General features: G+C 53.9%; 1 protein-coding gene and 2 non-coding genes across 6 annotated transcripts; 1 reads left to right on the plus strand and 2 right to left on the minus strand.

The window, feature by feature from the left end:
* Nucleotides 1–266: 266 nt before the first annotated feature.
* On the minus strand, nucleotides 267–10,511 carry CTSB (cathepsin B). 4 transcript variants are annotated; one of them, NM_205371.3, is made up of 10 exons: nucleotides 10,460–10,511; nucleotides 5,845–5,996; nucleotides 5,641–5,726; nucleotides 4,738–4,852; nucleotides 4,375–4,493; nucleotides 3,724–3,809; nucleotides 3,013–3,159; nucleotides 2,274–2,390; nucleotides 1,728–1,856; nucleotides 267–1,639 (listed from the first exon to the last, which is right to left on the minus strand). In NM_205371.3, the coding sequence occupies exons 2-10, from the start codon at nucleotides 5,968–5,970 to the stop codon at nucleotides 1,542–1,544; spliced, it is 1,023 nt and encodes a 340-aa protein (NP_990702.3). In that variant the 5' UTR covers nucleotides 5,971–5,996; nucleotides 10,460–10,511; the 3' UTR covers nucleotides 267–1,541. The 4 variants fall into 4 exon arrangements, with proteins under 4 accessions (NP_990702.3, XP_046794512.1, XP_046794513.1 ...); XM_046938556.1 differs by having other exon boundaries at nucleotides 5,845–6,042; XM_046938557.1 differs by lacking the exon at nucleotides 10,460–10,511 and adding an exon at nucleotides 9,258–9,407.
* On the minus strand, nucleotides 3,788–3,897 carry MIR6690 (microRNA 6690). The gene has a single exon (NR_105560.1). It is a non-coding gene; the product is annotated as a microRNA 6690 (primary transcript).
* A 498-nt stretch (nucleotides 10,512–11,009) lies between the features above and the next one.
* MIR6702 (microRNA 6702) lies at nucleotides 11,010–11,119 on the plus strand. Its single transcript, NR_105573.2, has one exon. It is a non-coding gene; the product is annotated as a microRNA 6702 (primary transcript).
* The last annotated feature ends 10,906 nt before the right edge of the window (nucleotides 11,120–22,025 follow it).

A 22,025-nucleotide genomic window follows, 5' to 3' on the forward strand; every position in this document is an offset into this window, starting at 1 on the left:
GCTTCCTAACTCACACTGCATTTCTGCTTTGGAACTGGAACTTTGGAACTGGGCCTGTTGGCTGCAGCCTCCGAGCATGGCACAGGCTGCACTCACATGCAGACATACATGAAAGGGTGGCACCTGGCTTCCAGGACAGCAAAGCACTGAGAAAAATCATAGAATAGCCGAGGTTGAAAAGGGCCATAACGATCATCTAGTTTCAACCCCCCTGCTATGTGCAGTCGAATGTTGTTTCAGCTCCTGAAGCAGAAGTGACCACAAGGTGTTGGAGAAATCATTTATTGGCACAGTCGTTTCATTCAGGTACACCAAAGTTCGGTTTCAATGAGTAAGCAGAGGTACAGGGCTATTTTACAGTACAAGGGGAGAGCCTGCTTCACTCATGTCAGCCCTGTGGCCTTAGCTCAGCAATATACTCTGTGCTTTAAGAGAAGAGAAAAAGCTCTTTCGTTACGTTAGCACTGGCAGATCACACGATTCCTCCTCCAGTTATTACACCTCCCACCCCCCCAGTAAAAAAAAAAGGTTATTTCTTCCTTGACACCTATGGCTCAAAGAAAGCTTTAGGGGTGTGCAAATTAGCAAGATAACTGCAAGCACCTGCATGAGCTCCCTGCAGGAGAGCTGGGGAACACCCCTCGTTTGCACCCAACGTTCAGCATCTGCAGTCCCAAAGCACCACACCAGCTTGCTAAAAGCAGCACCCTCTCCAAGGCACGACCCAAAGCACAACCAAGCTGCCTTGGACAGGAGCAGCTTGCCCTTTCCAGCACTCTCCCAAGTGCTGCAGAACATTTGATCAAAGGCTCATGGAGCTCAGGCCAGGCCCTTCCCTAGGATCAATAACTCCAGACTACATCAGGAAGGAGAGGAAAAAAAAAAAGAGTTAAAAAAGAAAATGAGTGGTTTAAAGCAGCCAAAATAATGGAGCAGAGTGAGCAGTGCACAAAGGACTTAACACAGGCAGGAGGGGCTCTGTGCAGCTGCAGCCAGAGCCAGCCCCACATCAGGTTCTTCAGCTTCCTGTCATTACAAAGTCCTAGCCCATCCAGCAAGGCACAGGCTCTCTTGCCCACCCTCCTCCTTTTGAGTGCCAACAGCAGCCAGACCAGCCCAGCCGCAAGTGCACAAGCCATGCATGGACAGAGCCTACACTTCCCATCTCTGCTTCCCCACCAAGTCCCTATTCCCAGCACAATACACCAAAATGGAAGGGCTCCGGGCTACCCAAAAACCACAGCACATGGGGCCAGAGAGCCCTCCAGCAGTCCTCTGAGGAGGGAATGCCCTCTAGCTGCAACCCACCAGGAGCAGAAGGGCTTGCAGCTCACACCAATACGAGACCTGCCACCTCCAGCTCCACTGTACAACTAAAACCAGAACAAAATAAAAAGATAAAAAGCTTTAATTAAAGGAACCTCAACTATAGTCTCTTAAGAGTGGGGGCTCTGTGCCCAACCCGCTATCAGTTAAAAGCGTCAGGGACTCAGGGTTATTTGTGGTGTGATCAACTCATCAGCAGTGATGCAGGAGGATGGTTACACCCTTGTCCAGTATTGCTCCATCCTGGGGACGCCAGCCACGATCTCGGACTCGATGCCACAGTGGTCCTCTCCTCGGAGGATTCTGAAGAAGCCTGGAAGGACACCATAGAGAGAAGTCACCTCCCTCTGCACCAAACACCCCAGGAGACCCTCCAGCACCAACAGCTCTGTGCTCCTCACCGTTATCCCCCCAGTCAGTGTTCCAGGAGTTGGCAGCCAACCAGTACGGGGTCCCGTTCTCGACGCCCCAGCCCAGGATCCGGATGGCGTGGCCTCCAACCTGCTCCCCTGACACGTGCTGGTACACCCCTGCAAGGCAACACACCAATACATCAGTGGCCTTCTGCTGTCCAGCACCGATGGCTTCCAAGGGATCCTATATAAAACCCCGGAGACCTGCTTTGAAAGTGGGGTCTTTCTGTTAAATGCACTCAAACCCAAAGCTTAAAATGGAACAAAGGAGAGTCTGGAAGCACTGGCACAAGTTGCCCTGAGAGGCGGTGGTGCCCCAGCCCTGCAGACAGCCAAGGTCAGGCTGGACGGGGCTGTGAGCACTGATGGAGCTGTGGGTGTCCCTGTTCAGTGCAGGGAGTGGGACCAGATAGCCTTTACGGGTCCCTTTCAACTCCAGCAGTTCTACTGTGAACTTGAGAACTCCTTTCAGACTTGCAAATAGAAAAAGAGCCACACAGATGAAGCGGGCGAAGCCTTGGTGCTGCTGCTCACCAGATTTGTACATCAGGAAGTCCTCATAGACAATAAAGGCTCCTTCCACTGGGCCGTTCTTGTAGATCTCAGCCATGATTTCCTTCTCGCTGCGAGGGACACCGTAGGATGTGATGCCTAGCAAGGTAAAACAAGTCCTACTATCAGCACAGCACCATTGAGCCCATCAGACCTTGGGATGGCTGCACAATGACTCAATGAGCTCATACCAAGATGGTTTTTCCTACTCTGGAGACCATGACACAGCCCAGCAGGGAAAGCAGGCTCCAGCCCACTTCCAGAAGGAACGATTTAACCCCAAGTCCTACTCTGTACCTCTTGTCCAACCTCATTTCCCAAACAAAACAAATTACTTGGTGCTGAGACAAATCTCCAAGCAGCAGCCAGACTACCTACATGTAGAATATCGCTACCACCAGCGGGTAGGAAGGGAGCAGCTTCAGGGCCATCCTCTCGGGGGGCTCAGGACCTCGCCATTCAACCCAGACACAGGCACCACCATGGCAGTGAGGGGACCTACCTCCCAGCAGCTGCAGTGAGGCCACAAAGTACCTACACCAGCTCCCCCATCTCAGTTAATACCAAGTGCACTTATGACTTACGTGTGCCCCAAGAACCACCCATCCTGAGGATGCACAGGAACCCAAACCAGCCACCACAGAATTGCTTCAGAAGAGGTCCAGCCCCTCAGGGAGCAGCTCTGGAGCTCCTGAGCAGCACTGGAGACCACATTCCTTACCGTAGTGCTTGTCCTCCTTGTAGGAAGGCGAGTAGCCAGGTTCGCAGTGCCGGCTGCACCTGGGGGTTTCTCCTCCCTCCCCAGTGCAAGGTGGCCGGGAGCCATTGACGTGGTGCTCACAGGGTGGGATGGTGTAGGGCCGGCAGCCTGGAAAAGGCAGAAGTGGCATGAACTGACTGTCCCCCATTGCCCCCATCCCCAGCCATGCTAGAGAAGGCATCTGAAGCCATGAGCAAGGGTATGACCCTTGTGCCCCAGAAACGCTATGGATCAGCGGGTGCAAGCAGGAATAGGTCATCATCAGACGAGCAATCAGGGCAAGTTTCCTGCCTGGAAATTGCTTTAGGAAGAGGAAATCTGTCAGAAGGATACCTGTCCTCACCGAAAGCATATTAAACTGGTTTAAAACCACCCAAACCACACACAGCCTAATTCAGGCCTGCCCAGAGTATGAAAGCAAAGACCTGTGGGGCTGTAGGTCTGAACACTGTGTTGCCTTCTGTGCAGGCCTCCTGCAGGTGAGTACTGCTCAGGGACCTTTGTCCCAAATGGGGTACTGTGGGGACAGCAAGAGCCAGATGGGCCCAAGGCTCAGCCCTGAAGGAGGGAGCAGCCACTAGGATGCAGACCAGCATGCCCTCAAGGACACGATCCTATAACCAAGCACAGATGTTCATCTTTGCTTTCACCAGTGTATGCACCAGGACTTACCCACATGGGAGTCATAGAGACCCCCAGACACGAGGCCCCTCTCTGTCCAGTACCTCCATGCACCAGAAGGATAACCACCATTGCACCTGCAGAAAGAGGCAGCTGTATGATCTCCGACCTGCTCGGAGCCAAAGCCATCCCCTTCTGAGGGAGCAACTGAACCAGTTTGGGACAAAAAGCCACAGGCAAAGGGCTAGTGCCTGAAAACCAAGGCATTGTGGTTAGCAGAAGATCCTTTGGCCAGCTACTGTTATGTGCTTGCCCTCTCTACATGAGTCACCATCACCAGGCTGCTACTGGAGGAGAGATGTGGCCCAGAGAGATCAGTCCACGCAGACACCTTTATGTCTCCACCTAACTCTAGCAACTGTAAACCCCTGGAGTGGCTTCTTGTTGACTGAGAGGATTAAAAAGATCACAGAATCATAGGATGGCCTGGGCTGAAAAGGACCACAATGATCATCCAGTTTCAACCCCCCTGCTATGTGCAGGGTCGCCAACCAGCAGACCAGGCTGCCCAGAGCCACATCCAGCCTGGCCTTGAATGCCTCCAGGGATGGAGCAAGATGAGATGAATCAGTATTAGACACCTAGGGTTGTGTCCCTGCTCCTCCCGCCCACCCTCGAAGCAGACAAGTTGCTGTTGCTCACCCCATGCCGCACTCGAAGCCACAGCATGACAGCAAATCCTCCGCCGACACCTCCACGCTCACCTTGGCATTGGTGTGAACACAGATTCTGTCCGAAATCGCTTCCACAGCACCAAAAGCCTGTGGGCAGCCCCCAAAAAGCAAGGGAAGGCCATTAGAGCCACCCATGGGAAGAGAAACCAGGTAGACTTCTGTCCCCTTCTGGGGACAAGCTGAGCGTGGCAAGCATGAGGCTGTCTGGGACAAACCCCACCGCAGGATCCCTTGCGCCCACATTTATAGGGCTCAGTGGAAAAACTGAATGGGATGCTTCTGATCCACCAAAACTCTGAACCAACATGACCCGAAGCCATTATGTCCTTACCCAGCAAGAGCCACAGGAGCCCTGGTCTCTGATCTCGCTGATGGTGGGACAGTTGGGCCACTGCTTCCGCGAGTCAAAGGTATCCGGCAAATCCATATCCGCAGCAAAATCTACCCTGCAAGGGAGAAAGAAGGCAGGCTTGTTATGGCCTCTGAAGGTGACCTGGAGGAGGAGTGCTCTTGTTATTTGCCTACTGAAGGAGAACAAACACTTCTGAAGTCTTCAGGCCAGATCAGCAGCTCCTCCAGTGCTTTGAGTTTCAAGGATTACAACTTACATGGTCACTCAAGTAGCTGGCAGGACGCACCCACAATGAGGGTGGTGATGCACTGAACAGGTTGCCCAAGGAGGTGCCCCATCCCTGGAGGCATTCAAGGCCAGGCTGGATGTGGCTCTGGGCAGCCTGGTCTGCTGGCTGGTGACCCTGCAGGCCCATCAGCCTGACCTCGGTGCCAGGAAAGCTTATGGAGCAGATCATCTTGAGTGAGATCACGTGGCATGTGTGGGACAACCAGGGGATCAGGCCTAGCCAGCATGGGTTCATGAAAGGCAGGTCCTGCTTGACCAACCTGATCTCTTCTATGATGAAGCGACCCACTGGGTGGATGAGGGCTGCCCAGGGAGGTGGTGGAGTCACCATCCCTGGAGGTGTTCAAGAAACATTCAGATGCTGTACTAAGGGGCACGGTTTAGTGGGGAAATATTAATGGTAGGTGGATGGTTGGACTGGGTGACCTTGAAGGTCTTCTCCAACTTTGGTGACTCTATGATTCTACATTCCTGTGCCTATGGAAGACACCAGAGGAACCCCACTCACAGCCTGCATGGAAGGACCCTTTCCCACCCTTACAGGCACTCCAGGAGCACCCATGGCAGCTCCTGCAAGGCTCTCCCAGCACTCACCTTTCAGGGAGCTTGGGCCCACCCAGGAAAGTGCCACAGAGCTTCTTCACATAGCTCATGTCAGTGTTGTGGAAGTTGTGCCCTGCCTGGGAAGAGACACAGCCTTGATGATGCAGCCACCATGGTGAGACTCCCAGTTCACACCTACCTGAGTCCCACTGAGGTTGTCTCTCAACGTACCCCCAAGCCCACGTCAGCACTCACCTTCCAGGTGGTGTTGAGCTTGTTTATGTGGTTGACCAGGTCGCTGGAGAGGGGTGGGTAGTAAGGAATGCTGCGGGCATTGGCGAAGGCCACCAGGACACACAGGATGGACGCGGACGGCCACATCTTGGCTGCAGAACGGGACGCTGCACCTGCACCCAGATTTGGGTATTGTTGGAAGATGTCCCCACGTGAGCTCTGCTTGACAGGGCACCACGTGGGAGGAAAGGTCAGGAAGGACACAGGAGCACGCTAATAACTCCCTCCTTGCCGCTCAGAAGCGATCAGACACGGCAACCCTGCAGGATTAGCAGCAGCAGGAAAGGCCCTTTTGAAGCAGATCCAAGGGATTGAACTTGGAGGGTATTAGAAGCTGCCCTTTACTTCCACAGAACCAAAAGATAAGGGCTAGGAGAAGGAAACACGTGATCAAACTGCAGGCCTGCAGTGCCACGAACTCACTGGAACATCCTCCAGTTGGATGGGACCCACAGGGATCACTGAGCCCAACCCCTGTCCCCACACAGCACCCCCAAACCCCACCCCTATGGCTGAGAGTGGTGTCCCAGCACTCCCTGAGCTCCAGCAGCTCGGGGCCATGCCCACTATCCCACTCTTCCCTCTTGCAAGCCCAGGCTTAAGCCCTGCTGGCCCAACAGGCCAAAGCAGCCCCGCAGCTGCAAGCAGAGACAGGGACACACACACAGCCCCATGCAGGCTGCAGGTGGGTGGAGGCAGCCAAGTTCAGCCCTTCCAGAGAAGCAAGCCCAGCAGGAGTGCCCTACTTTCTGCCAGCAACAAGCCCAGACGGCTGCAGCTGACTGTATAAAGGAGTTCTTTGCTTTACTGTATTTTATTTTTCACTATTTATTGACGCTTCCCCCCGACCTGCAGCCTCTTGATGCTTCCAGCAGGATTGCATGCAGCAGTGCGTGGGTCATAGAATGACAGAACGGCCTGGGTTGAAAAGGACCTCACAGATCATGTCGTTCCAACCCCCCTTCTATGTGCAGGGTTACCAACCACCAGACCAGGCTGCCAGCAGGGTCCTCCCACCCCAAATACCACTCCTACAAAGGCTTTCCCTACGCATTTGCTCACATAGAGGCTTCTCCCAAAGCAGAGACCCGATGCCACAGGACGGGTCCCCAAAGCTTCCCAAGCCTCTGTGGGATGGGATGGTTGCAAAACGGCAATCAAAACACCGGTGGGCAAAGCATGGGTATATCTGTCAGTGCCTGGACAACGATGGAGCATTTCTGCACCTGCAGGTGCCCCATGCAACAGCAGAAGGGAATCAAACCTCTCTGCCCCACCAGTCCCTCCACTCCACACCACCTCAGCCGAGTGCAGCATCGGACCACGGCCTCCCCCACCACTGGGGCAACGACAGCTCTGCTCCAGGGCTATAAATACCCAACCCCGCCACCCTCCCAGCAGCCAAGCTTGGATTTCCTGGAGCAGAGCACAGAAGGGAGGCCCCTGTGAGGCCGGCAGCCACCTGATCCCCATCTATTTACAGCAGGGTGCTCACAACTGTGACCACAGCGTGACGGACAGCCCAGGCGGGCTGCACACCAGGAGCCGCAGCCAAACAGAAAGGAGACACTGCACCTTTGCAGGCGCTTCCCCCTTTGAGCAGCGCTTGCATTTCATGCAGCGCAGGTCACTCACACCCCAAAACGTGGCTCACAGCCAGGAGCAGCCACGTCTCCCCACGGCAACCTCTGCTTACGGGGACGTGGGGGGTTTGTTTGCTCCCAGATGGATGACGCCGAGCACCCCGTGACACAATGTCGGGTCCAGGTGAAGACAGAAGGGGAAAGCCCTCCCCTCATGTGATTCCTCCCTCCCCGCCCCCCATGAATTTAGCAAGAGGCCCCGTGCAGCACATTTATCTATAGAAGAGCCCAGGGTGCATTTCCCCCTGGGGGAAGTCATATGCAGCTCTGCCACCATCTCTCTGTGCCCGCAGATAAGGCCGAGCACAACAGTTCCCCGGCAGAGTTATCATGCACCATTCTCTCCCCCCCCCCCCCCCCCCCCCTCCACCCTTAGAGCTGTGCAGCCATTTCGGATGCTGCACAACAGCCCTGAGAGCAGCAATGACACCAAACCAGCGTCGGCCACAGCACCTGCAGGAATCCACTCTTCCTTTCTCCCCCTTCCACCCCCATCTTCTCCCATAGGGTTGGTGTCCCACCCGACCTGGCACTGTCCCCAAGCACAGCAGCTCCAGGTGAGCACGCATTCTGCTCAGTTCTTGCAGGCTAAATCAGCAGCAAAAGCCACAAGACTTGTTGAGCAAGCAACACAGAAAGGCTAAGGAAGCTCTTGATTCATGCAGCAGCTGCGTTTGGTTTGGGAAAAGGTCCCCATCACCAAACCTCCCTGTTCCTCTCCTGTGTGGATGGAGGAATCCACTGCTGCAAGACCCCACCAAGGCTCAAACCCCAGCGTGGCCACTGAGGGCTGTGGTGGTCTTCAAGTCCCCTGCCCCTTGCTTTGCGATCTGGGATCCTGGAATGCCGTTTCCCAAAGGAAGACCAAGCTAACCTCCCACCTGACCCCATGCAGAACTCCAAGACTTCAGCCATCTGGGTGCTTGAACAGAAGAAACGGGGCGCTGTCTGAGCATACAGCCTGATAGCACTCCCTGAGCCGCTGCAGCAGTGAGCTCTGCCTGCAAGGAGGAGGCATCGCCTCTCTCCATCCCTGCGAAAGTCAGAGGTTCCCTGCCCTCTATCCACAGCCAGAGCTATGAACACACAGACCGGAGATGCTCAGCCTCCTCCCACTGCAGCTTTCTCTGCAGCAGCAGATGCTGAGCAACCCTTTCCACTGCAAACCCCACCGCAGAGGTCTTCTCCGTCTCACCCCAGCTCAGCACACGACTCATTTCCCTGCTCTCCCTGCGCAGGATGAAAAGAAACCACGCCAAAATAAGCAGAGCGCAGCTCACGTGACCCACTCTCAGGCTGGGAGATAAGTCAGAGCCCTGAAGCACTCTCAGCACAGGGCCCAGACCCCTCCAGGCACGCAGGGAAGCACCCGCACACCCATCCCAAAGCGTCTGTGCAAGATAACATCTAAGCCATCACCAACCTCTCCAGGGCACCCAAGTCACGTGTCCTCCTCCTGCAAGAGCCCTCGGCCCCAGATGAGCTTTGTCCTTTGTTCTGGCTCCAGTGTTTGTGTATGACTGAGCCACAAGGCAGCGTGCAAGCACTGAGCCAGTCCAGCTGGCCACCCTGCTTGGCTTGCTGGCTGGAGGCATGCACCAAACCCACAGCCTGCTGACTGCATTACAGCCAGCACTGCAGGACTTTGAAGCAGGCCTCTCTTCCCTACACCCCTTCCTTCCCAGAGAAGCCAGCACGCGTCTGGCAAAAGGAGAGAGTCGCAGCACTCACGTTTGGAGGAGGCTCTGAACCCCGATGGAGCTGTAGGCGCTCACTGCAGAGGAGCTGCACCAGACGGCCTTTAAAGGTCCCCTCCAACTCATGCAACCCTATGACGCAATGCTCATGTGCGTTCCCATGCGGAGAGCTGCTCCCAAGTGCAGCCACACTGATTTCTCTCTTCCCTTTCCTACCAACTGCACAGCCAAGCTCTGCCCAGGCTCCTCACCCTGCCCAACGCCCCCCCCCAAAAACCACCAGCCCCAAGCTGGAGGGCGATGCCGCAGTGCTGTGCTGCGCCATGGCGAGCATCCATGGGGGAGCACCATGGGGGGGATGAGCACCATTTTGGGGGGGGGTGAGCACCATTTTTGGGGGGGGAGGGGGGCTGAGGGATGAGCACCATAAAGGGGAAGGGTGGGGGGGGGGGGTGAGCACCATAGAGGGGGAGGGGTGAGCACCATAGGGAAGGGGGGGGAAGATGAGCACCATGGGGAGGGGAGGAGTGAGCACCATAGGGGAGAAGGGGGGGATGAGCATCATGGGGAGGGAAGGGGGGGGTTTGAACACCACGGGGAGGGGGGGGGGATGAGCACCATAGGGGAGAAGGGGGGGGGGTTTGAACACCATGGGGGGGGAGGAGTGAGCACCACAGGGGAGAAAGGGGGGGGATGAGCACCATAGGGGGGAGGGGTGAACACCATGGGGAGGGGATGGGGAGGGATGTGCACCACGGAGGGGAAGGGGGGAGGGGGTGATCACCATGGGGGGAAAGGGGGGGTGGGAGGGAGCACCATAGGGGAGAAGGAGTGAACACTATGGGGAAGGGGGGAAATGAGCACCATAGGGGTGGAGGGCGGGGGTGGTGAACACCACGGGGAGGGGTAGGAGGGAGGGATGAGCATCACGGGACGGCCCCAGCGGCCGCCAACTCCATCCCCTTGGTGCCAGCTGGTTTCCTTTCAGCCAGCGCTCGGAAAACGAGGTTTTCTCTCCATCCGTTAGGAAAACAAGGCTTCCCCTCCCCGTGCAGGATTCCGGTGCTTGTTTTTGAGGCTCTATTACCATTGAAACAAAGCTCAGCCTCAACCCAAAGCGAAAGCACCAAACGCGGCTGGACCAGAACGGACGCGAGAGCTGCGCCCTTAAGCTCGGAGCGACGGATGGGGTGAACCAACCCGGCCCCGTACCCCCACCGACCCCCATTCCCTTACCTGCCCCGCCGCACCGCTCCGCACCGCTCCCGGCCCCACTGCGGCTGAGGGCGGAGGAGAAGGAGAAGGGAGGGACAGAAGAGGGGAGGGCTCGGGCAGAGGCACGGCAGGGACCGCCCCGACGTGATAGCGTCTGCTCGACGCCCGCCTCCAGCCCTCCCCCGGTCTACCCATAGGGCTGTGCTTTCCTGAGTCAGTGCCCTTGCTGAGGTTCGGTTCCGTGCTGAGAGAGACCCGGTGTCACACAGTCACAGCATTGCAGGGCTCGTTGCTCCTTGTCCTGTCGCCCCCCTCAGTCTTCTCATCCCCAGGCTGAACGGACCCAGGTTGCTCAGCCTTTCCTCACACAGGAGATGCTCCGGGCCCTTCATCATCAGTGGTGATGCACTGAACAGGTTGCCCAAGGAGGCTGTGGATGCCCCATCCCTGCAGGCATTCAAGGCCAGGCTGGATGTGGCTCTGGGCAGCCTGGTCTGCTGGTTGGCGACCCTGCACATAGCAGGGGGTTGGAACCAGATGGTCATTGTGATCCTTTTCAACCCAGGCCTTTCTATGGTTCTACGTGGCCTCACCAGGGCAGAGTAGAGGTGTGTAGTAGAGCTCACCTCCCTCAACCTGCTGGCCACGCTCCTTTTAATGCCCCCCAGGATCCCATTGGCCTTCTTGGCCGCGCTGCCAAGAGAAGAAAAAGAGAAGTGAGAAAAACCAAACTCTTTGGGCAGAAGGAAAACAAGCATGGGAGCATCCCCAGCCCTGAGCTACGCCGAGCAAAGGCCAGGCTGCCAATCAGTTCTCCTGCAGGTCAGCAAGATCTCAGACAGCATGGATGGCTGCAAAAGCAAACAAGAAAGGGCACAGCGAAGGGTTCCTGCGTGTGTGAGTCAGCATCTCAGCTGGGCCGGGCACATTGCAGCAGACGTGTTTGCTTTTGGATGATGGTCTTCATTCCCAAAGCATAGAGAAAAGCATAGCGAAGGGTTTTACTCTTTGCTGGTTAAAGATTATATCGAAAGACAGTTGCTGGTCCAAAGGCCTTTGCCCACAGTGCAGAAAACACAGCAGTAAAATGCTCAGTTTCCATGCATAAGCACTGCGGTTGCTCTGCCTCGCAGAGCCTTCCAACCCAAAAGCAGCCACTGAAATGTGAGCATGCCAAAAACACGTGGTGGGGTATAAATGGCGGCAGGAAAACCTGCAGCTTTCTAGAGAAAATAGAAACCCTTCCAAATGAGTTGTATGTAAAACCCTTCCTGAAATGCACGTGGGTGGGAAACAGGGGAAGAAATGTGCTTGGTCATTCTCTAAAGAGAAGCTTTAGCGATCTCAGGGTCTGGAATGGGATGTGAAACCATCTGTTGGGATGACTCGTGGTGCTCGCAGTCCTTGCAAAACCTAATCTAAATGTCACAGAACACAGTAGAGATGCAGTGCCGCACTGCTAAATGGCGTCAGTATGGTTTTGCATTTCTCAAATAATCATTGCTCAGGAGCAGGGTAGGGAACGCAGCTTTTCCTAAGCAAAAGCCTTGGTTTGGGTTGGGAGAGGAGGTGGGTGTGCTTCTCCCTGAACCCAAAGCCTGTGCTGCGGGTTCCTTCTGGATGCATGCCTCCACGTTTTGCCTAATTCATCCTAATTGGCAGCTTGTAAGCACTGCGATTTGTCTGCCAAAACAGCACCGTGGTCACATTCCTTTGTAGATCTTCTAATGTTCTCTCCCTCACCTCATTCCTTCATAGCATCATAGAACGGCCTGGGTTGAAAAGGACCGCAATGACCATCTGGTTCCAACCCCCTGCTATGTGCAGGGTCGCCAACCAGCAGACCAGGCTGCCCAGAGCTCTGTGGCAGTGCAGCCCTCCTGGTGACATTCTCCCCTCCACACCTGAGACATCCTGAACTCAAATCCTCACTCTTGAAGCACGTGGCTTTAGAAAGCTCACCCAAACCATGAGCCAGCCGTCAGCTAATTCTGTTGGACTTCTGCTTGCCAGAAGCAGCTGGGGGCTGTTAACAGTCCTCCCCCTTCTAAGCCCCTTCTGCTTTACAGCTCCCCGCAAGGCTGAAGGTCCCTTCTGGTGTAATTTATCACTCTGGACCCATGCACCAGCATCGTCCCCCTTGCTCCCAGCAGATCCGTACAGACAGGGAACTCCGGTTGTGCAAGCCCTGGTGACTCAGCGTGCTCACGAGGAAGCGGGTGACTCTGCTGGGACGTGACTGAGGAATGGGTGACATAAGCAAAAAGCTTCACTGTGGCTGGGAGGCACTGAGCCCAGATCTGAGCGAATCCACAGCTGAGAGGCGGTGAGAGCACGATCATATGTGATATGGGAAGTTAAAGGCAGGAATATTGTTCGTTGCTTGGAAATGTGTATCCTGCTATGGGCAGGGAGGAGGAGGAAGGGGAAACCACTCAGCACCTCTATTCCCAGCGTATCCCAACTCTGCTTTGGGAAAAGGGGGTACAGTTAATCCTTGGCCCTAAGGCAAGGCCAAATCCTTCTCAAAATTAAACACACATCGCATTTTCACACTGGAACAGGCTGCCCGAGGAGGCTGTGGATGCCCCATCCCTGGAGGCATTCAAGGCCAGGCTGGATGTGGCTCTGGGCAGCCTGGTCTGCTGGTTGGCGACCCTGCACATAGCAGGGGGTTGGAACTGGATGATCTTAAGGGTCCCTTCCAACCCAAACCATTCTATGAACCTATGATTCTATCTCAGCCCGTTTCTGTGAGCACCAGCTCCTGACCTCCTCCCTTTATTGCCTGCTGAGCCTGCACTCTGGGAACACCTGACTGCCATCTCTGCCCTGGCTTGTGATGGAAAGCGAGAGCTGGCTTTCCCTCCTGCAGTCTCCTGCTGCTCAGATAATGGGTTTGCATAAGAGGAACTGGAATGATGCATCTCTCATGCTTCAGATAGAAACCTCCAGCTGGCCCTGGGGGAGGAAATCCACTGAAAAGAAGAAGTGGGAGAGCAACCGGGGCACTGACACACACTGAAAATCTGCATGCACAGCGTTCTTCTGTGGGTGTTTGAGACATGGACAGAGTGCAACCCCTGACCCACACAGCACCACCCAAACCCTATGGCTGAGAGCAGTGTCCGGAATCTCATTGCTGTCACTGAAGTTATCTCTGTCTTGTTAAATGAAACACATATTTTGGAGAGATTCTTAGGTTAACATACTGGCGTGGGTAGATGATATAAGCTGCGTCATAGAATCATATCATAGAATGGCCTGGGTTGAAAAGGACCACAATGATCATCTGGTTTCAACCCCCTGCTATGTGCAGGGTCGCCAACCAGCAGACCAGGCTGCCCAGAGCCACATCCAGCCTGGCCTTGAATGCCTGCAGGGATGGGGCATCCACAGCCTCCTTGGGCAACCTGTTCAGTGCATCACCAAAGAGATACAGCTCTTTTGCAGAGCCATCATCAACCAAAGAGCAATGGTTTTAAACTGGAAAAAAAGTAGGTTTAGGTTGGTTATAAGGAAGAAATGTTGCACGGTGTGGGCAGTGAGGTGCTGTCACTGCTGCCCAAAGAGCTGTGGGTACCCCATCTCTTCAGTGCCCAAGGCCATGGATGGGGCTGTGGGCAACTATGGGAAGTGTCCCTGCCCATGGTGGGGTTGGGGCTGGGTAGGCTTTAAGGGCCCTTCCAACCCAAACCACCCTGTGATTGTGTCAGCTTCCCCATTACAGAAGGCACAACCCAACAGAGCCCAGATGGAGAAAGCAGCAGCCTTGGTCTTGGGGGTGAGCTACAGCCACCAGCCAAAGGGGCTGAGCTACAGCCACTTTGCTGGGCAGCCTCCCACCTTCTACCTGCAAAGCTGGGAGAAGGCTTGCTGCCTCCTTGCAAGAAGAGAAACGTCCCAGTATTCTTCAGAAATGGGCGTTTGTGGTGCTCTGGTGAAAGGTTATCTCAGCAGGCACTGTGCCAGCTACTCAATGACGTGTGTGCGCCCTCAGTGCTGGCCTCTGGGGACCCGTTCTGTCCCTGTAACCCTATTCCTCTCCCTCTGCTTTATTTATACATGAGCCCCAAGGGGGGGAGTGGAAATAGGAAGAGGAATGGTGGGACTGGAAACTGGGGGTCACTCCGAAGGAGCTGGGACAGGAAGGGCAAAGCCCTGGCAGGGTCTGCTGAGGGACCACAGACTGGGAGAGATGGATGCCTACCAGCCAGCTTGGATGCTTTAATTGGAATGGATTCAGAAGGTAATGCAGGAGGGGGAGGCTGATGGGGAGATCCCCACAGGGGAAGGAACGCTCCCCTGGGGGCAAAGCCCGGCTCCATCGTGCTGGGGACCTCTGGGTTTCACTGGCTGGGAGCCGAGCAGCAGGGAAACCGTTCTGCTCGGGGTTTCGGTGGTTCTTCATGCCATCTCGTGGTCAGGGGAGGCTTTGCAACGAGCTGAAAGCTGCTCAGCTCCTGCTGCACCTTCCCAGGGCATGGCGAAGGCTCCCATTCCGTAGCTGTTTGGGAATGGTTCCCCTAAGGAGCTGGGGCATTTTGCCGTTTCTCATCCCATCCCATTTTTACCTCCTGAGGGGAAGGTCCATCCTCCAGCAGTGGGCAGAGATGGGCAGGGGGGTTCATCTCACCTTCACCCCAACCCTACCCACGTGTGGCCATTGCCTCTGTCCCTCTGAGAGGGCTCAGGTGGTCCTCTCCTCTTTCTGCCCCTCCCTGAATGAGGCAATGGCAAATCCCCTTCAAAGGAGAGGAAAACCAGGAGGAGGAGATGTGTTGGTGGAGGTGTGGAATCCTTATCTATGCCTACGAGAGAGATTGAATCAAGTCCCAGCCCCGTGACGCTGCTGTTGGTGTCACAGCTCTTAGCAAGTATTGACCCATGCACATATGGAAGGGAGCATTGCAGAGGCCTGCTGGCAGCTAAACAAGGAGCTCTGCCATCGCAGCACAAAATACCTCCAAGACCAAAATGCCAGAGGTGTGTGCATCAGGAATGAACAGGAAGCTGAGCACCTGAAGATCTCCGTGGCAAGAGGACCAAACCTTTGCTACTGCCTAACAGGAGCCCACGTGTCTGTGAAGCTTGCTCAATCTTTGCAGCTGCAGAGGTCTGAGCAAATAGCTCCTGGCTGGGACAGAAGGGCTTCCAGCTGGGAACAAGGCTTGCCAAGGGATGCAAAAAAGTGAGGAGCAAATGGGGTTTTGGAAAGGTTTTGTGTGTTACTCTTCTCTGGTCTCACTGTTACATCATGCTGTGGAGGTGGCAAAATGCTTTTAGGTACTTAAATGCACCAATCTTGGTTTCACCAGCAAGAGTTTCCATTCTTGTCTTAGGCTGGGAGTCCCTTTGCTGTGTCCAAGGGACAGTAAGGAGGGACAGTAAGAGATCATCTCCTGGCAATGGAAATGGGAAAGAATCCTGGAAAACTCCAGCTGAAGGCAAAGATTGCAAAGGTTTGGGAAGCCTCCTGCACAGCAAGCCCAGAGGTGCTAAAGACCTAACAGTGATGCGCAGAGCACGAGCTAATGAGAAACAGCTTCCCAGCTTCACAGAGGGGTTATGTGGGGGGAGATGGGAGCATCTCGTGACAGCCGTGCTGGGACAGAGCAGTCAGGTTTCTCCCAGGGCTCCTTTCCAAGGTCTCACCGCCCCCACTGCCTCCCAAAGCATTTTCCTACCGGCTAAATATATACAGCAGGAGGAAGGTAGCGAGTTCGACTTGATGGGAACAGTGAGCATGAAGAATGGTGGTATTCTGGAGCTTTGGAGAGAAGACTTGTTTTTTAGGAGGAAAGTCAGTAGTTGAGTTGATTCCTGGCTGATTAGGTAGCACGTTGGCTAGGCTGAAATGAGTCTTTTTTATCATAGTATCATTAAGGTTGGAAGAGATCTCTAAGATTATCAAACCCAACCCCAGCCTGCCCCCACCATGCCCACTGCCCACATTCCTCAGTGCCACATCTCCGTGGTTCTTGAACCCCTCCAGGGACGGTGACCCCCCCACCTCCATGGGCAGCTGTGCCACCGCATCACTGCTGTATGTGAGAAGAAAGGTGGCCTTTCTCACGTAGAGAAAGGGAGTAGGTGTCCCAGCACATGGCTTGGACAGCCCTTCATGTTCACGGAGCTGTTGGTATCTCCAGATGTGTCTGCATGGTGGGGACCTCAGCTCATCATCCATGTCTGACCGTGGGCCCTCATCCTGGGACAGCACAGTGGTGCAGGAAGTTCCTATGATGGAGAGTCCTAATGATGGATGCTAGCAGTCATCATCATCAACATAGAATCATAGGTACATAGAGTGGTTTGGGTTGGAAGGAACCCTTAGTGTCATCCAGTTCCAACCCTCTGCTATAGGCAGGGACACCTCCCTCTAGACTGGGTTGCTCACAGCCCCATCCAGCCTGACATTGAATCATCATAGTACTATCTGAGTTGGATAAAGGGCCTTTTAAAGTTCATCCAGTCCAATTCCCTGCTGTGAATACCTACAGCTCCATCAGTGCTCAGAGCCCCATCCACCCAGACCTTGGATGTCTCCAGGGACGGGGCACCCACTGCCTCTCTGGGCAACCTGTGCCAGTGCCTCACCACCCTTATGGCATAAAAACTTCTTCCTTTTATCCAATCTAAATCTAAATAATGAGAGCTCGCAGAATGGGCCGTGTCATCCCGGCCCCATGTGTCCGCCAAGCGTCCAACAAGGTCTCAACTGTGTTGCAAGAGGTGGCCCCATCTCGTGGTCCTGAGTCATTCCAGCATCAAGCAAAATGATGTCCCAGGCCTGAGCTGGCACACACCCAAGGGAACAAACACCACCAAAGTGGGGACCTCCTGTTGGGAACTGCTGTGTCAGGGCTTGGCCCTTCTAACATCATCCCAATCTTCCTCCCTACTGCGGTGCTGAGCTGCACGTCCCAAAGTGAACAAACAACTGCCCCACTCCAGAAAGGATATAAGCACCCGCTGAAAAGGCCAGGACCAGTGTTTATGCCAGAAGATGCACAAACATCTCAGATGAACTGCCCTGACCTCCAGAGGAGGCTTATTTCTGCTTAGCTCTGCATCCCCGGGGTAGCCCATAGCAGAGTTATTCTGGGATCCCGGTGCTGTTGTTTCCGCCTAATGCTGTTTCCTTCAGTGCAGGGTCAGAGCCACCACTCTCCCATTGAAGATCCTGGGTTGCCCGTGGTCCCCGGCATGGCTGGGGCTATCTGCAGGGGGACATCAGCCAGAGGAGGAAGTGTTTTGACAGGAGCCAATGGTGCAGGAGCCGGGGAGGCTGGAGGGTGCTGGGCAAGGAAGAAAAACAGGAAGGCGGTGGTAGATAAGGAGAAGAACCTGGGAGAGGAATGTAGAGGAATCATGGAGGAAAGCATGGAAATTGAAATTCTGGCTTCTCCTACAGCAGACATCATGCTGCAAGAGGGAGCCACCAGGCGGTCCAGAGAATCTGGTCATTGCATTAAGAAAATGGCCCCCAAAGTTAAGTGTGGGGTGATGGCTGGGGATCCTGCAGGTCTGCATGCGGGGTCGTTCCTGGCTGGCTGAATCCGTGTGCAAAGCTGTTCATTAGCCTGCTGTGAAATCCTGCTGAGTGATCTGTTAGGGACATGCTTCCATCAAGGCATGGCCAAGGCACTGCTCTTGGGGCAGACAGCCCAATTGAGGGGGGTGTCTAGGGGACAGGGCTTGGTGGGAACCCACAGTTTCAAGTGAAACATCACATAATGTTACACAACAGAGACTTGTGCCCATGTCCTTGGCCTGTCCAGCCTCAGGGCTCCCTTTGCATGTATGCTAGTCATGCTAGAATGTAACAGCCATGTTTTCCTATTGATTTCTGTGGACAGCACTACTTTCCTGCTGCCCCTCAGGCCTATTCTCTGAGTATCACCTTTGAGCAGACTTCTCTCCCTCGTGCCACATGGAAGTCTTGTCCTTTGTACCTCTTTCCAAGGTAGAACCCTAATCCAGATGCTTAGAATCATAAAATCACACAACTGTTGGATTAAAAATGACCAACACTATCATCAAATCCAACCATCAACCAACAGTACCAAACCCCCCACCAAACCATGTTATTAAGCACCATGTCTACACATCTCTCGAATACCTCCAGGAAATGGGAGTCCAGCACCTCTCTGAGCTGCCCATTCCAATGCCTAATGACCCTTTCTGTGAAGAAGTTCTTCCTGATATCCAACCTAAACCTCCCCGAGCACAACACGAGGCTGTTTCCTTGTGTTCTTACCATCTTCCATCCTGATCACAACTGTCCCCTTTGCTGCAGACCTCCCCAGGGCACAGATAGGTGTGATGAGGGACACGTAGCATAGTGGTCTTCCAGAATTGTTTCTCAACCCTTGGGATGCTGGAAGTGTGTCAGGTCTAAGACCTCTTCACTCCGGGAAGGACTTTTGGGGATGGTCCCTGGTATGTATTGATGGCCAGTCTGTGTACAAGGCTTGTTCAGCTCAGAGCTCTATAGATGGGGTTGAAAGCAAGGTCTTTGTCCTTGCAGACTGCAGAAAAAGACTCTTGTTTAACTCCCTTTTTGGTAAGAGAAATCATGGGAGTCTTGTCAACGTAGCTTGACCAACTGGTCTGGTGTATGATGAGCCCAGAAGTGAAGAGGTTAATCCTACAGAGCAACGAGATGGGGCAGAGCATCCCTACACACAGGATGCAGGCAGATGGGCCCACCAGAACTGAGTTACCTTTTGGCCTTTCAGGTGGTAAAATGCCTCTGTAAAGAAAGCCTGGAAACATGAGAACAGAAATCCCTACAGCTAAGGCAGATCGTGGACCACACTCTGGGAATTGCTGGGTTTGGGAATGCGTTCATCCAAAGAGAGCAGAAGACAACCCTGAAACACGGTCTGCTCCTTGCAGTGGCTTTGCTTCCTCTGTACAGAGGGAGAAGAGAAGGTGGGGAGCACGGCGTGGTGGCATCCAGGTTGTCCTCTCCTAGGGGGTGGGAAGGCTGCATTTGTGAATGGAAATTCGCCACCGTGTCCCTGCTTGGGGTTGTTATCTCTGCTGCTATTTCGGTCAGCAAGAGGCAGGCAAGCCCTTGCCAGACCCCGGAGAGAGGAGCAGGGAGAAGCAACAGGAGAGGGTGGGGAGTTGGGGCAGCTCCTCTGTCGTCAGAAGACGCCAATTCCAGCCAAGGTCTCCGCCAGTCCGGAGATAGCGGGGTCCTCTGGAGACGGGGCTCAGCCCGGGGTCATTGAGCTAAGTGGGATCGGTGACAGGCTGCACATGAGTGTTGATAAGAGCCGGATAACAGTAGCCAAACTCCCACGGCCTCAGCAGGCACGGCTGGGCACCCTGGGGACCGATTGAGGTGGACCCCCGCATTTGTTTTCAGTGGGGTGGGGGAGGGAAATAGATTCACACCCCCATCCCCCCAGGAGGGAAAGTTTCATGGTAAGAGGTTGAAATCCCTTTTTTTAGGCTTTGTGGTTTGTTTTTTTTTTACAGGAGGGGTTTTCGTGCAGAATGCTTCTGCTTTTCGGTTTGCTCGAGGGGAAAAAATGCATCGGAGCCACAGGATGTTTCTGTGGGGGGGTTTAATTCTGTCACAAATCACTTCCTTCGGTATGAAAGAAAGGGGTTCTTCAGTAACAATCTGTGTCCCAAGGTAGCCTCTATGATTGGAAAGATACAATCAAGGCTATATTCTACTATATTTCGAATAAACGGTGTCTGACACCCTGGGCACCTCTTTCAGATCCCGGGTGATCTGGATTGGATGAGAGACACATGAGGTCCCCTCCAGCTTCAATTGCTCCCTATCTTCACGAGCATTCATCTTTGGGACGCTGCGTTACCTTTGCCTCCATCTCACAAGTGGGTAAACTGAGGCAGGAAGAGCCACTCAGAGGCAGGAACAGAGACCAGCCCGCCACGTGACAGATCCAACGCTGTAGCTGAACAAGTGCCAAACCCTAAATAAGGAACTTTCCCTTGCCGACCCTTTATTGACCTCTTGTTTGCTGGGATATTGGCTCAGGCAGGCACAGCCAAGAAAGAAAAAAAATACTGTTTTTTGATTCAGCATTTATTTCACTGCCTGGAAGGTGGATCAGCACCAGAGATACTTCTGGGCTGGTGCAGAACCCCTCTTGGAAGTTTTCCTGCACGTACTTAACGACAGCGTTGCTAAACGAGTCAAAGGTTTTGCTTTAAGGTTTCTCAAGGAGGATGAGGCACTGGGGGAACCTCCTCTCCCTTCTCGCCATGGCTCATACAAGTGATTTCTAGAGCTAATCCATGCATGGCTGAATGCTAATTTGGGATCTGCCTGCCTCCAGAACCATCATCATGCTCAGCAAATGCTACCCTACGTATTTTTGGCCAATGTATTTCTGTCCTGGTTCTAATTCTTGTACAGTTGTGCCTTGGTCCATCCAAGCTGGCAGAAGGTCCACTTGAGTTATCCTTTCCATGACCCCAGAAGTTGGACTCTTACCCCAGTACCATTAGCTTCCCTGGTGCAGATATCACCCTTCAGAGCGGGTCCCCTCACTTTGGTTACCCACAAGAGAGAAAACAGTAAAGGAAAGAATAAGAAGCATTTGGGCAAGGAAGCAGCTGGAGGTGTCTCTGGCCTCTGCTGAACTCCTGCAGCCCAGCTGTGCTGCTTATCTTCTGGATGGCTGAGTTTGGAAAACCTTCTGGGGCCCTAAGGGAAGCTCTTCTACTCTTCACTTGCCTGGACAGTGAAAGGACAAGCTGGCAAGAGTCTTCCGTCCACAGAAGCTACACAGCATGGATACAGATGTGTTGTACTTATGTACAGATATGAGAGAATATCCAAAAAAATGAGGGACTTTTTGCTCTTTGCAGCACCCAGCTGGCTTTATAACACCACTGCTTCGTTTCGTAGAATCATAGGTCATAGCTTGAGTTGGAAGGGTCCTTAAAGCCCATCCTGTTCCAACTCCTGCCATCCCCTTCAGGGATGGGACACCCACAGCTTCTCTGGGTAACCTGTTCCAGTGCCTCACCACAGAATTTCCTTTTAATAGCTAATCTAAACCTCCTTAAAGCTTAAATTCATCCCCCCCTTCTCCTGTCGGTAGCTGCCCATGTAAAAAGTTGGGCAAAAGATGATCACTGCCTTCATGAGAGCATTACTGCTGCAAACTCATCTATCTCAGACTCATCCATCCATTCAAACCCACTTTTCTCTCCCATGCTCGAGACATGGAGGGGCTCCCCACACGTTCTGAGGTTCATTTTTATCTCAAGGTGGCCCAGCCAGTGGCACGGGGGCTGGCAATGGCCAGAGGGATGATTCTGCCTGGCCTCCAAAGTCATCACCGGCAATAATCATTTCACTGGACAGAAAAACATGCACAGTTTTTCTCCACCTTGTGCTTCCCATGTGTTTTCCGTTGTGTTCAGTGTCCGACCCCCTGGAATCCCACCTATAACCTCACTCAACTTCTTGCCCTACAGACCAAGCTGTGTTGCCGTCACAAGTATTGCCAGCTTGAGACTTCTATTGCAAAGCTTGGCAAACGTTGTAGATTCCTAAAGCTGTGGCATCAAGTGTTTACTGGTGTGG

This window comes from Gallus gallus, chromosome 3 (assembly GCF_016699485.2).
Source record: "Gallus gallus isolate bGalGal1 chromosome 3, bGalGal1.mat.broiler.GRCg7b, whole genome shotgun sequence".
Lineage (NCBI taxonomy): Eukaryota > Metazoa > Chordata > Aves > Galliformes > Phasianidae > Gallus > Gallus gallus.

Excerpts from the sequence above, each read along its gene's own strand:
- CTSB (XM_046938558.1), bottom strand. The coding sequence starts at position 9,121 with ATGCCTCCAGCCAGCAAGCCAAGCAGGGTGGCCAGCTGGACTGGCTCA. Across the intron at positions 4,494-4,737 it reads GCTCCTGTGGCTCTTGCTGG|GCTTTTGGTGCTGTGGAAGC; the intron begins GTAAGGACATAA and ends GGCTGCCCACAG. Across the intron at positions 3,810-4,374 it reads GGCTTCGAGTGCGGCATGGG|GTGCAATGGTGGTTATCCTT; the intron begins GTGAGCAACAGC and ends CTCTTTCTGCAG.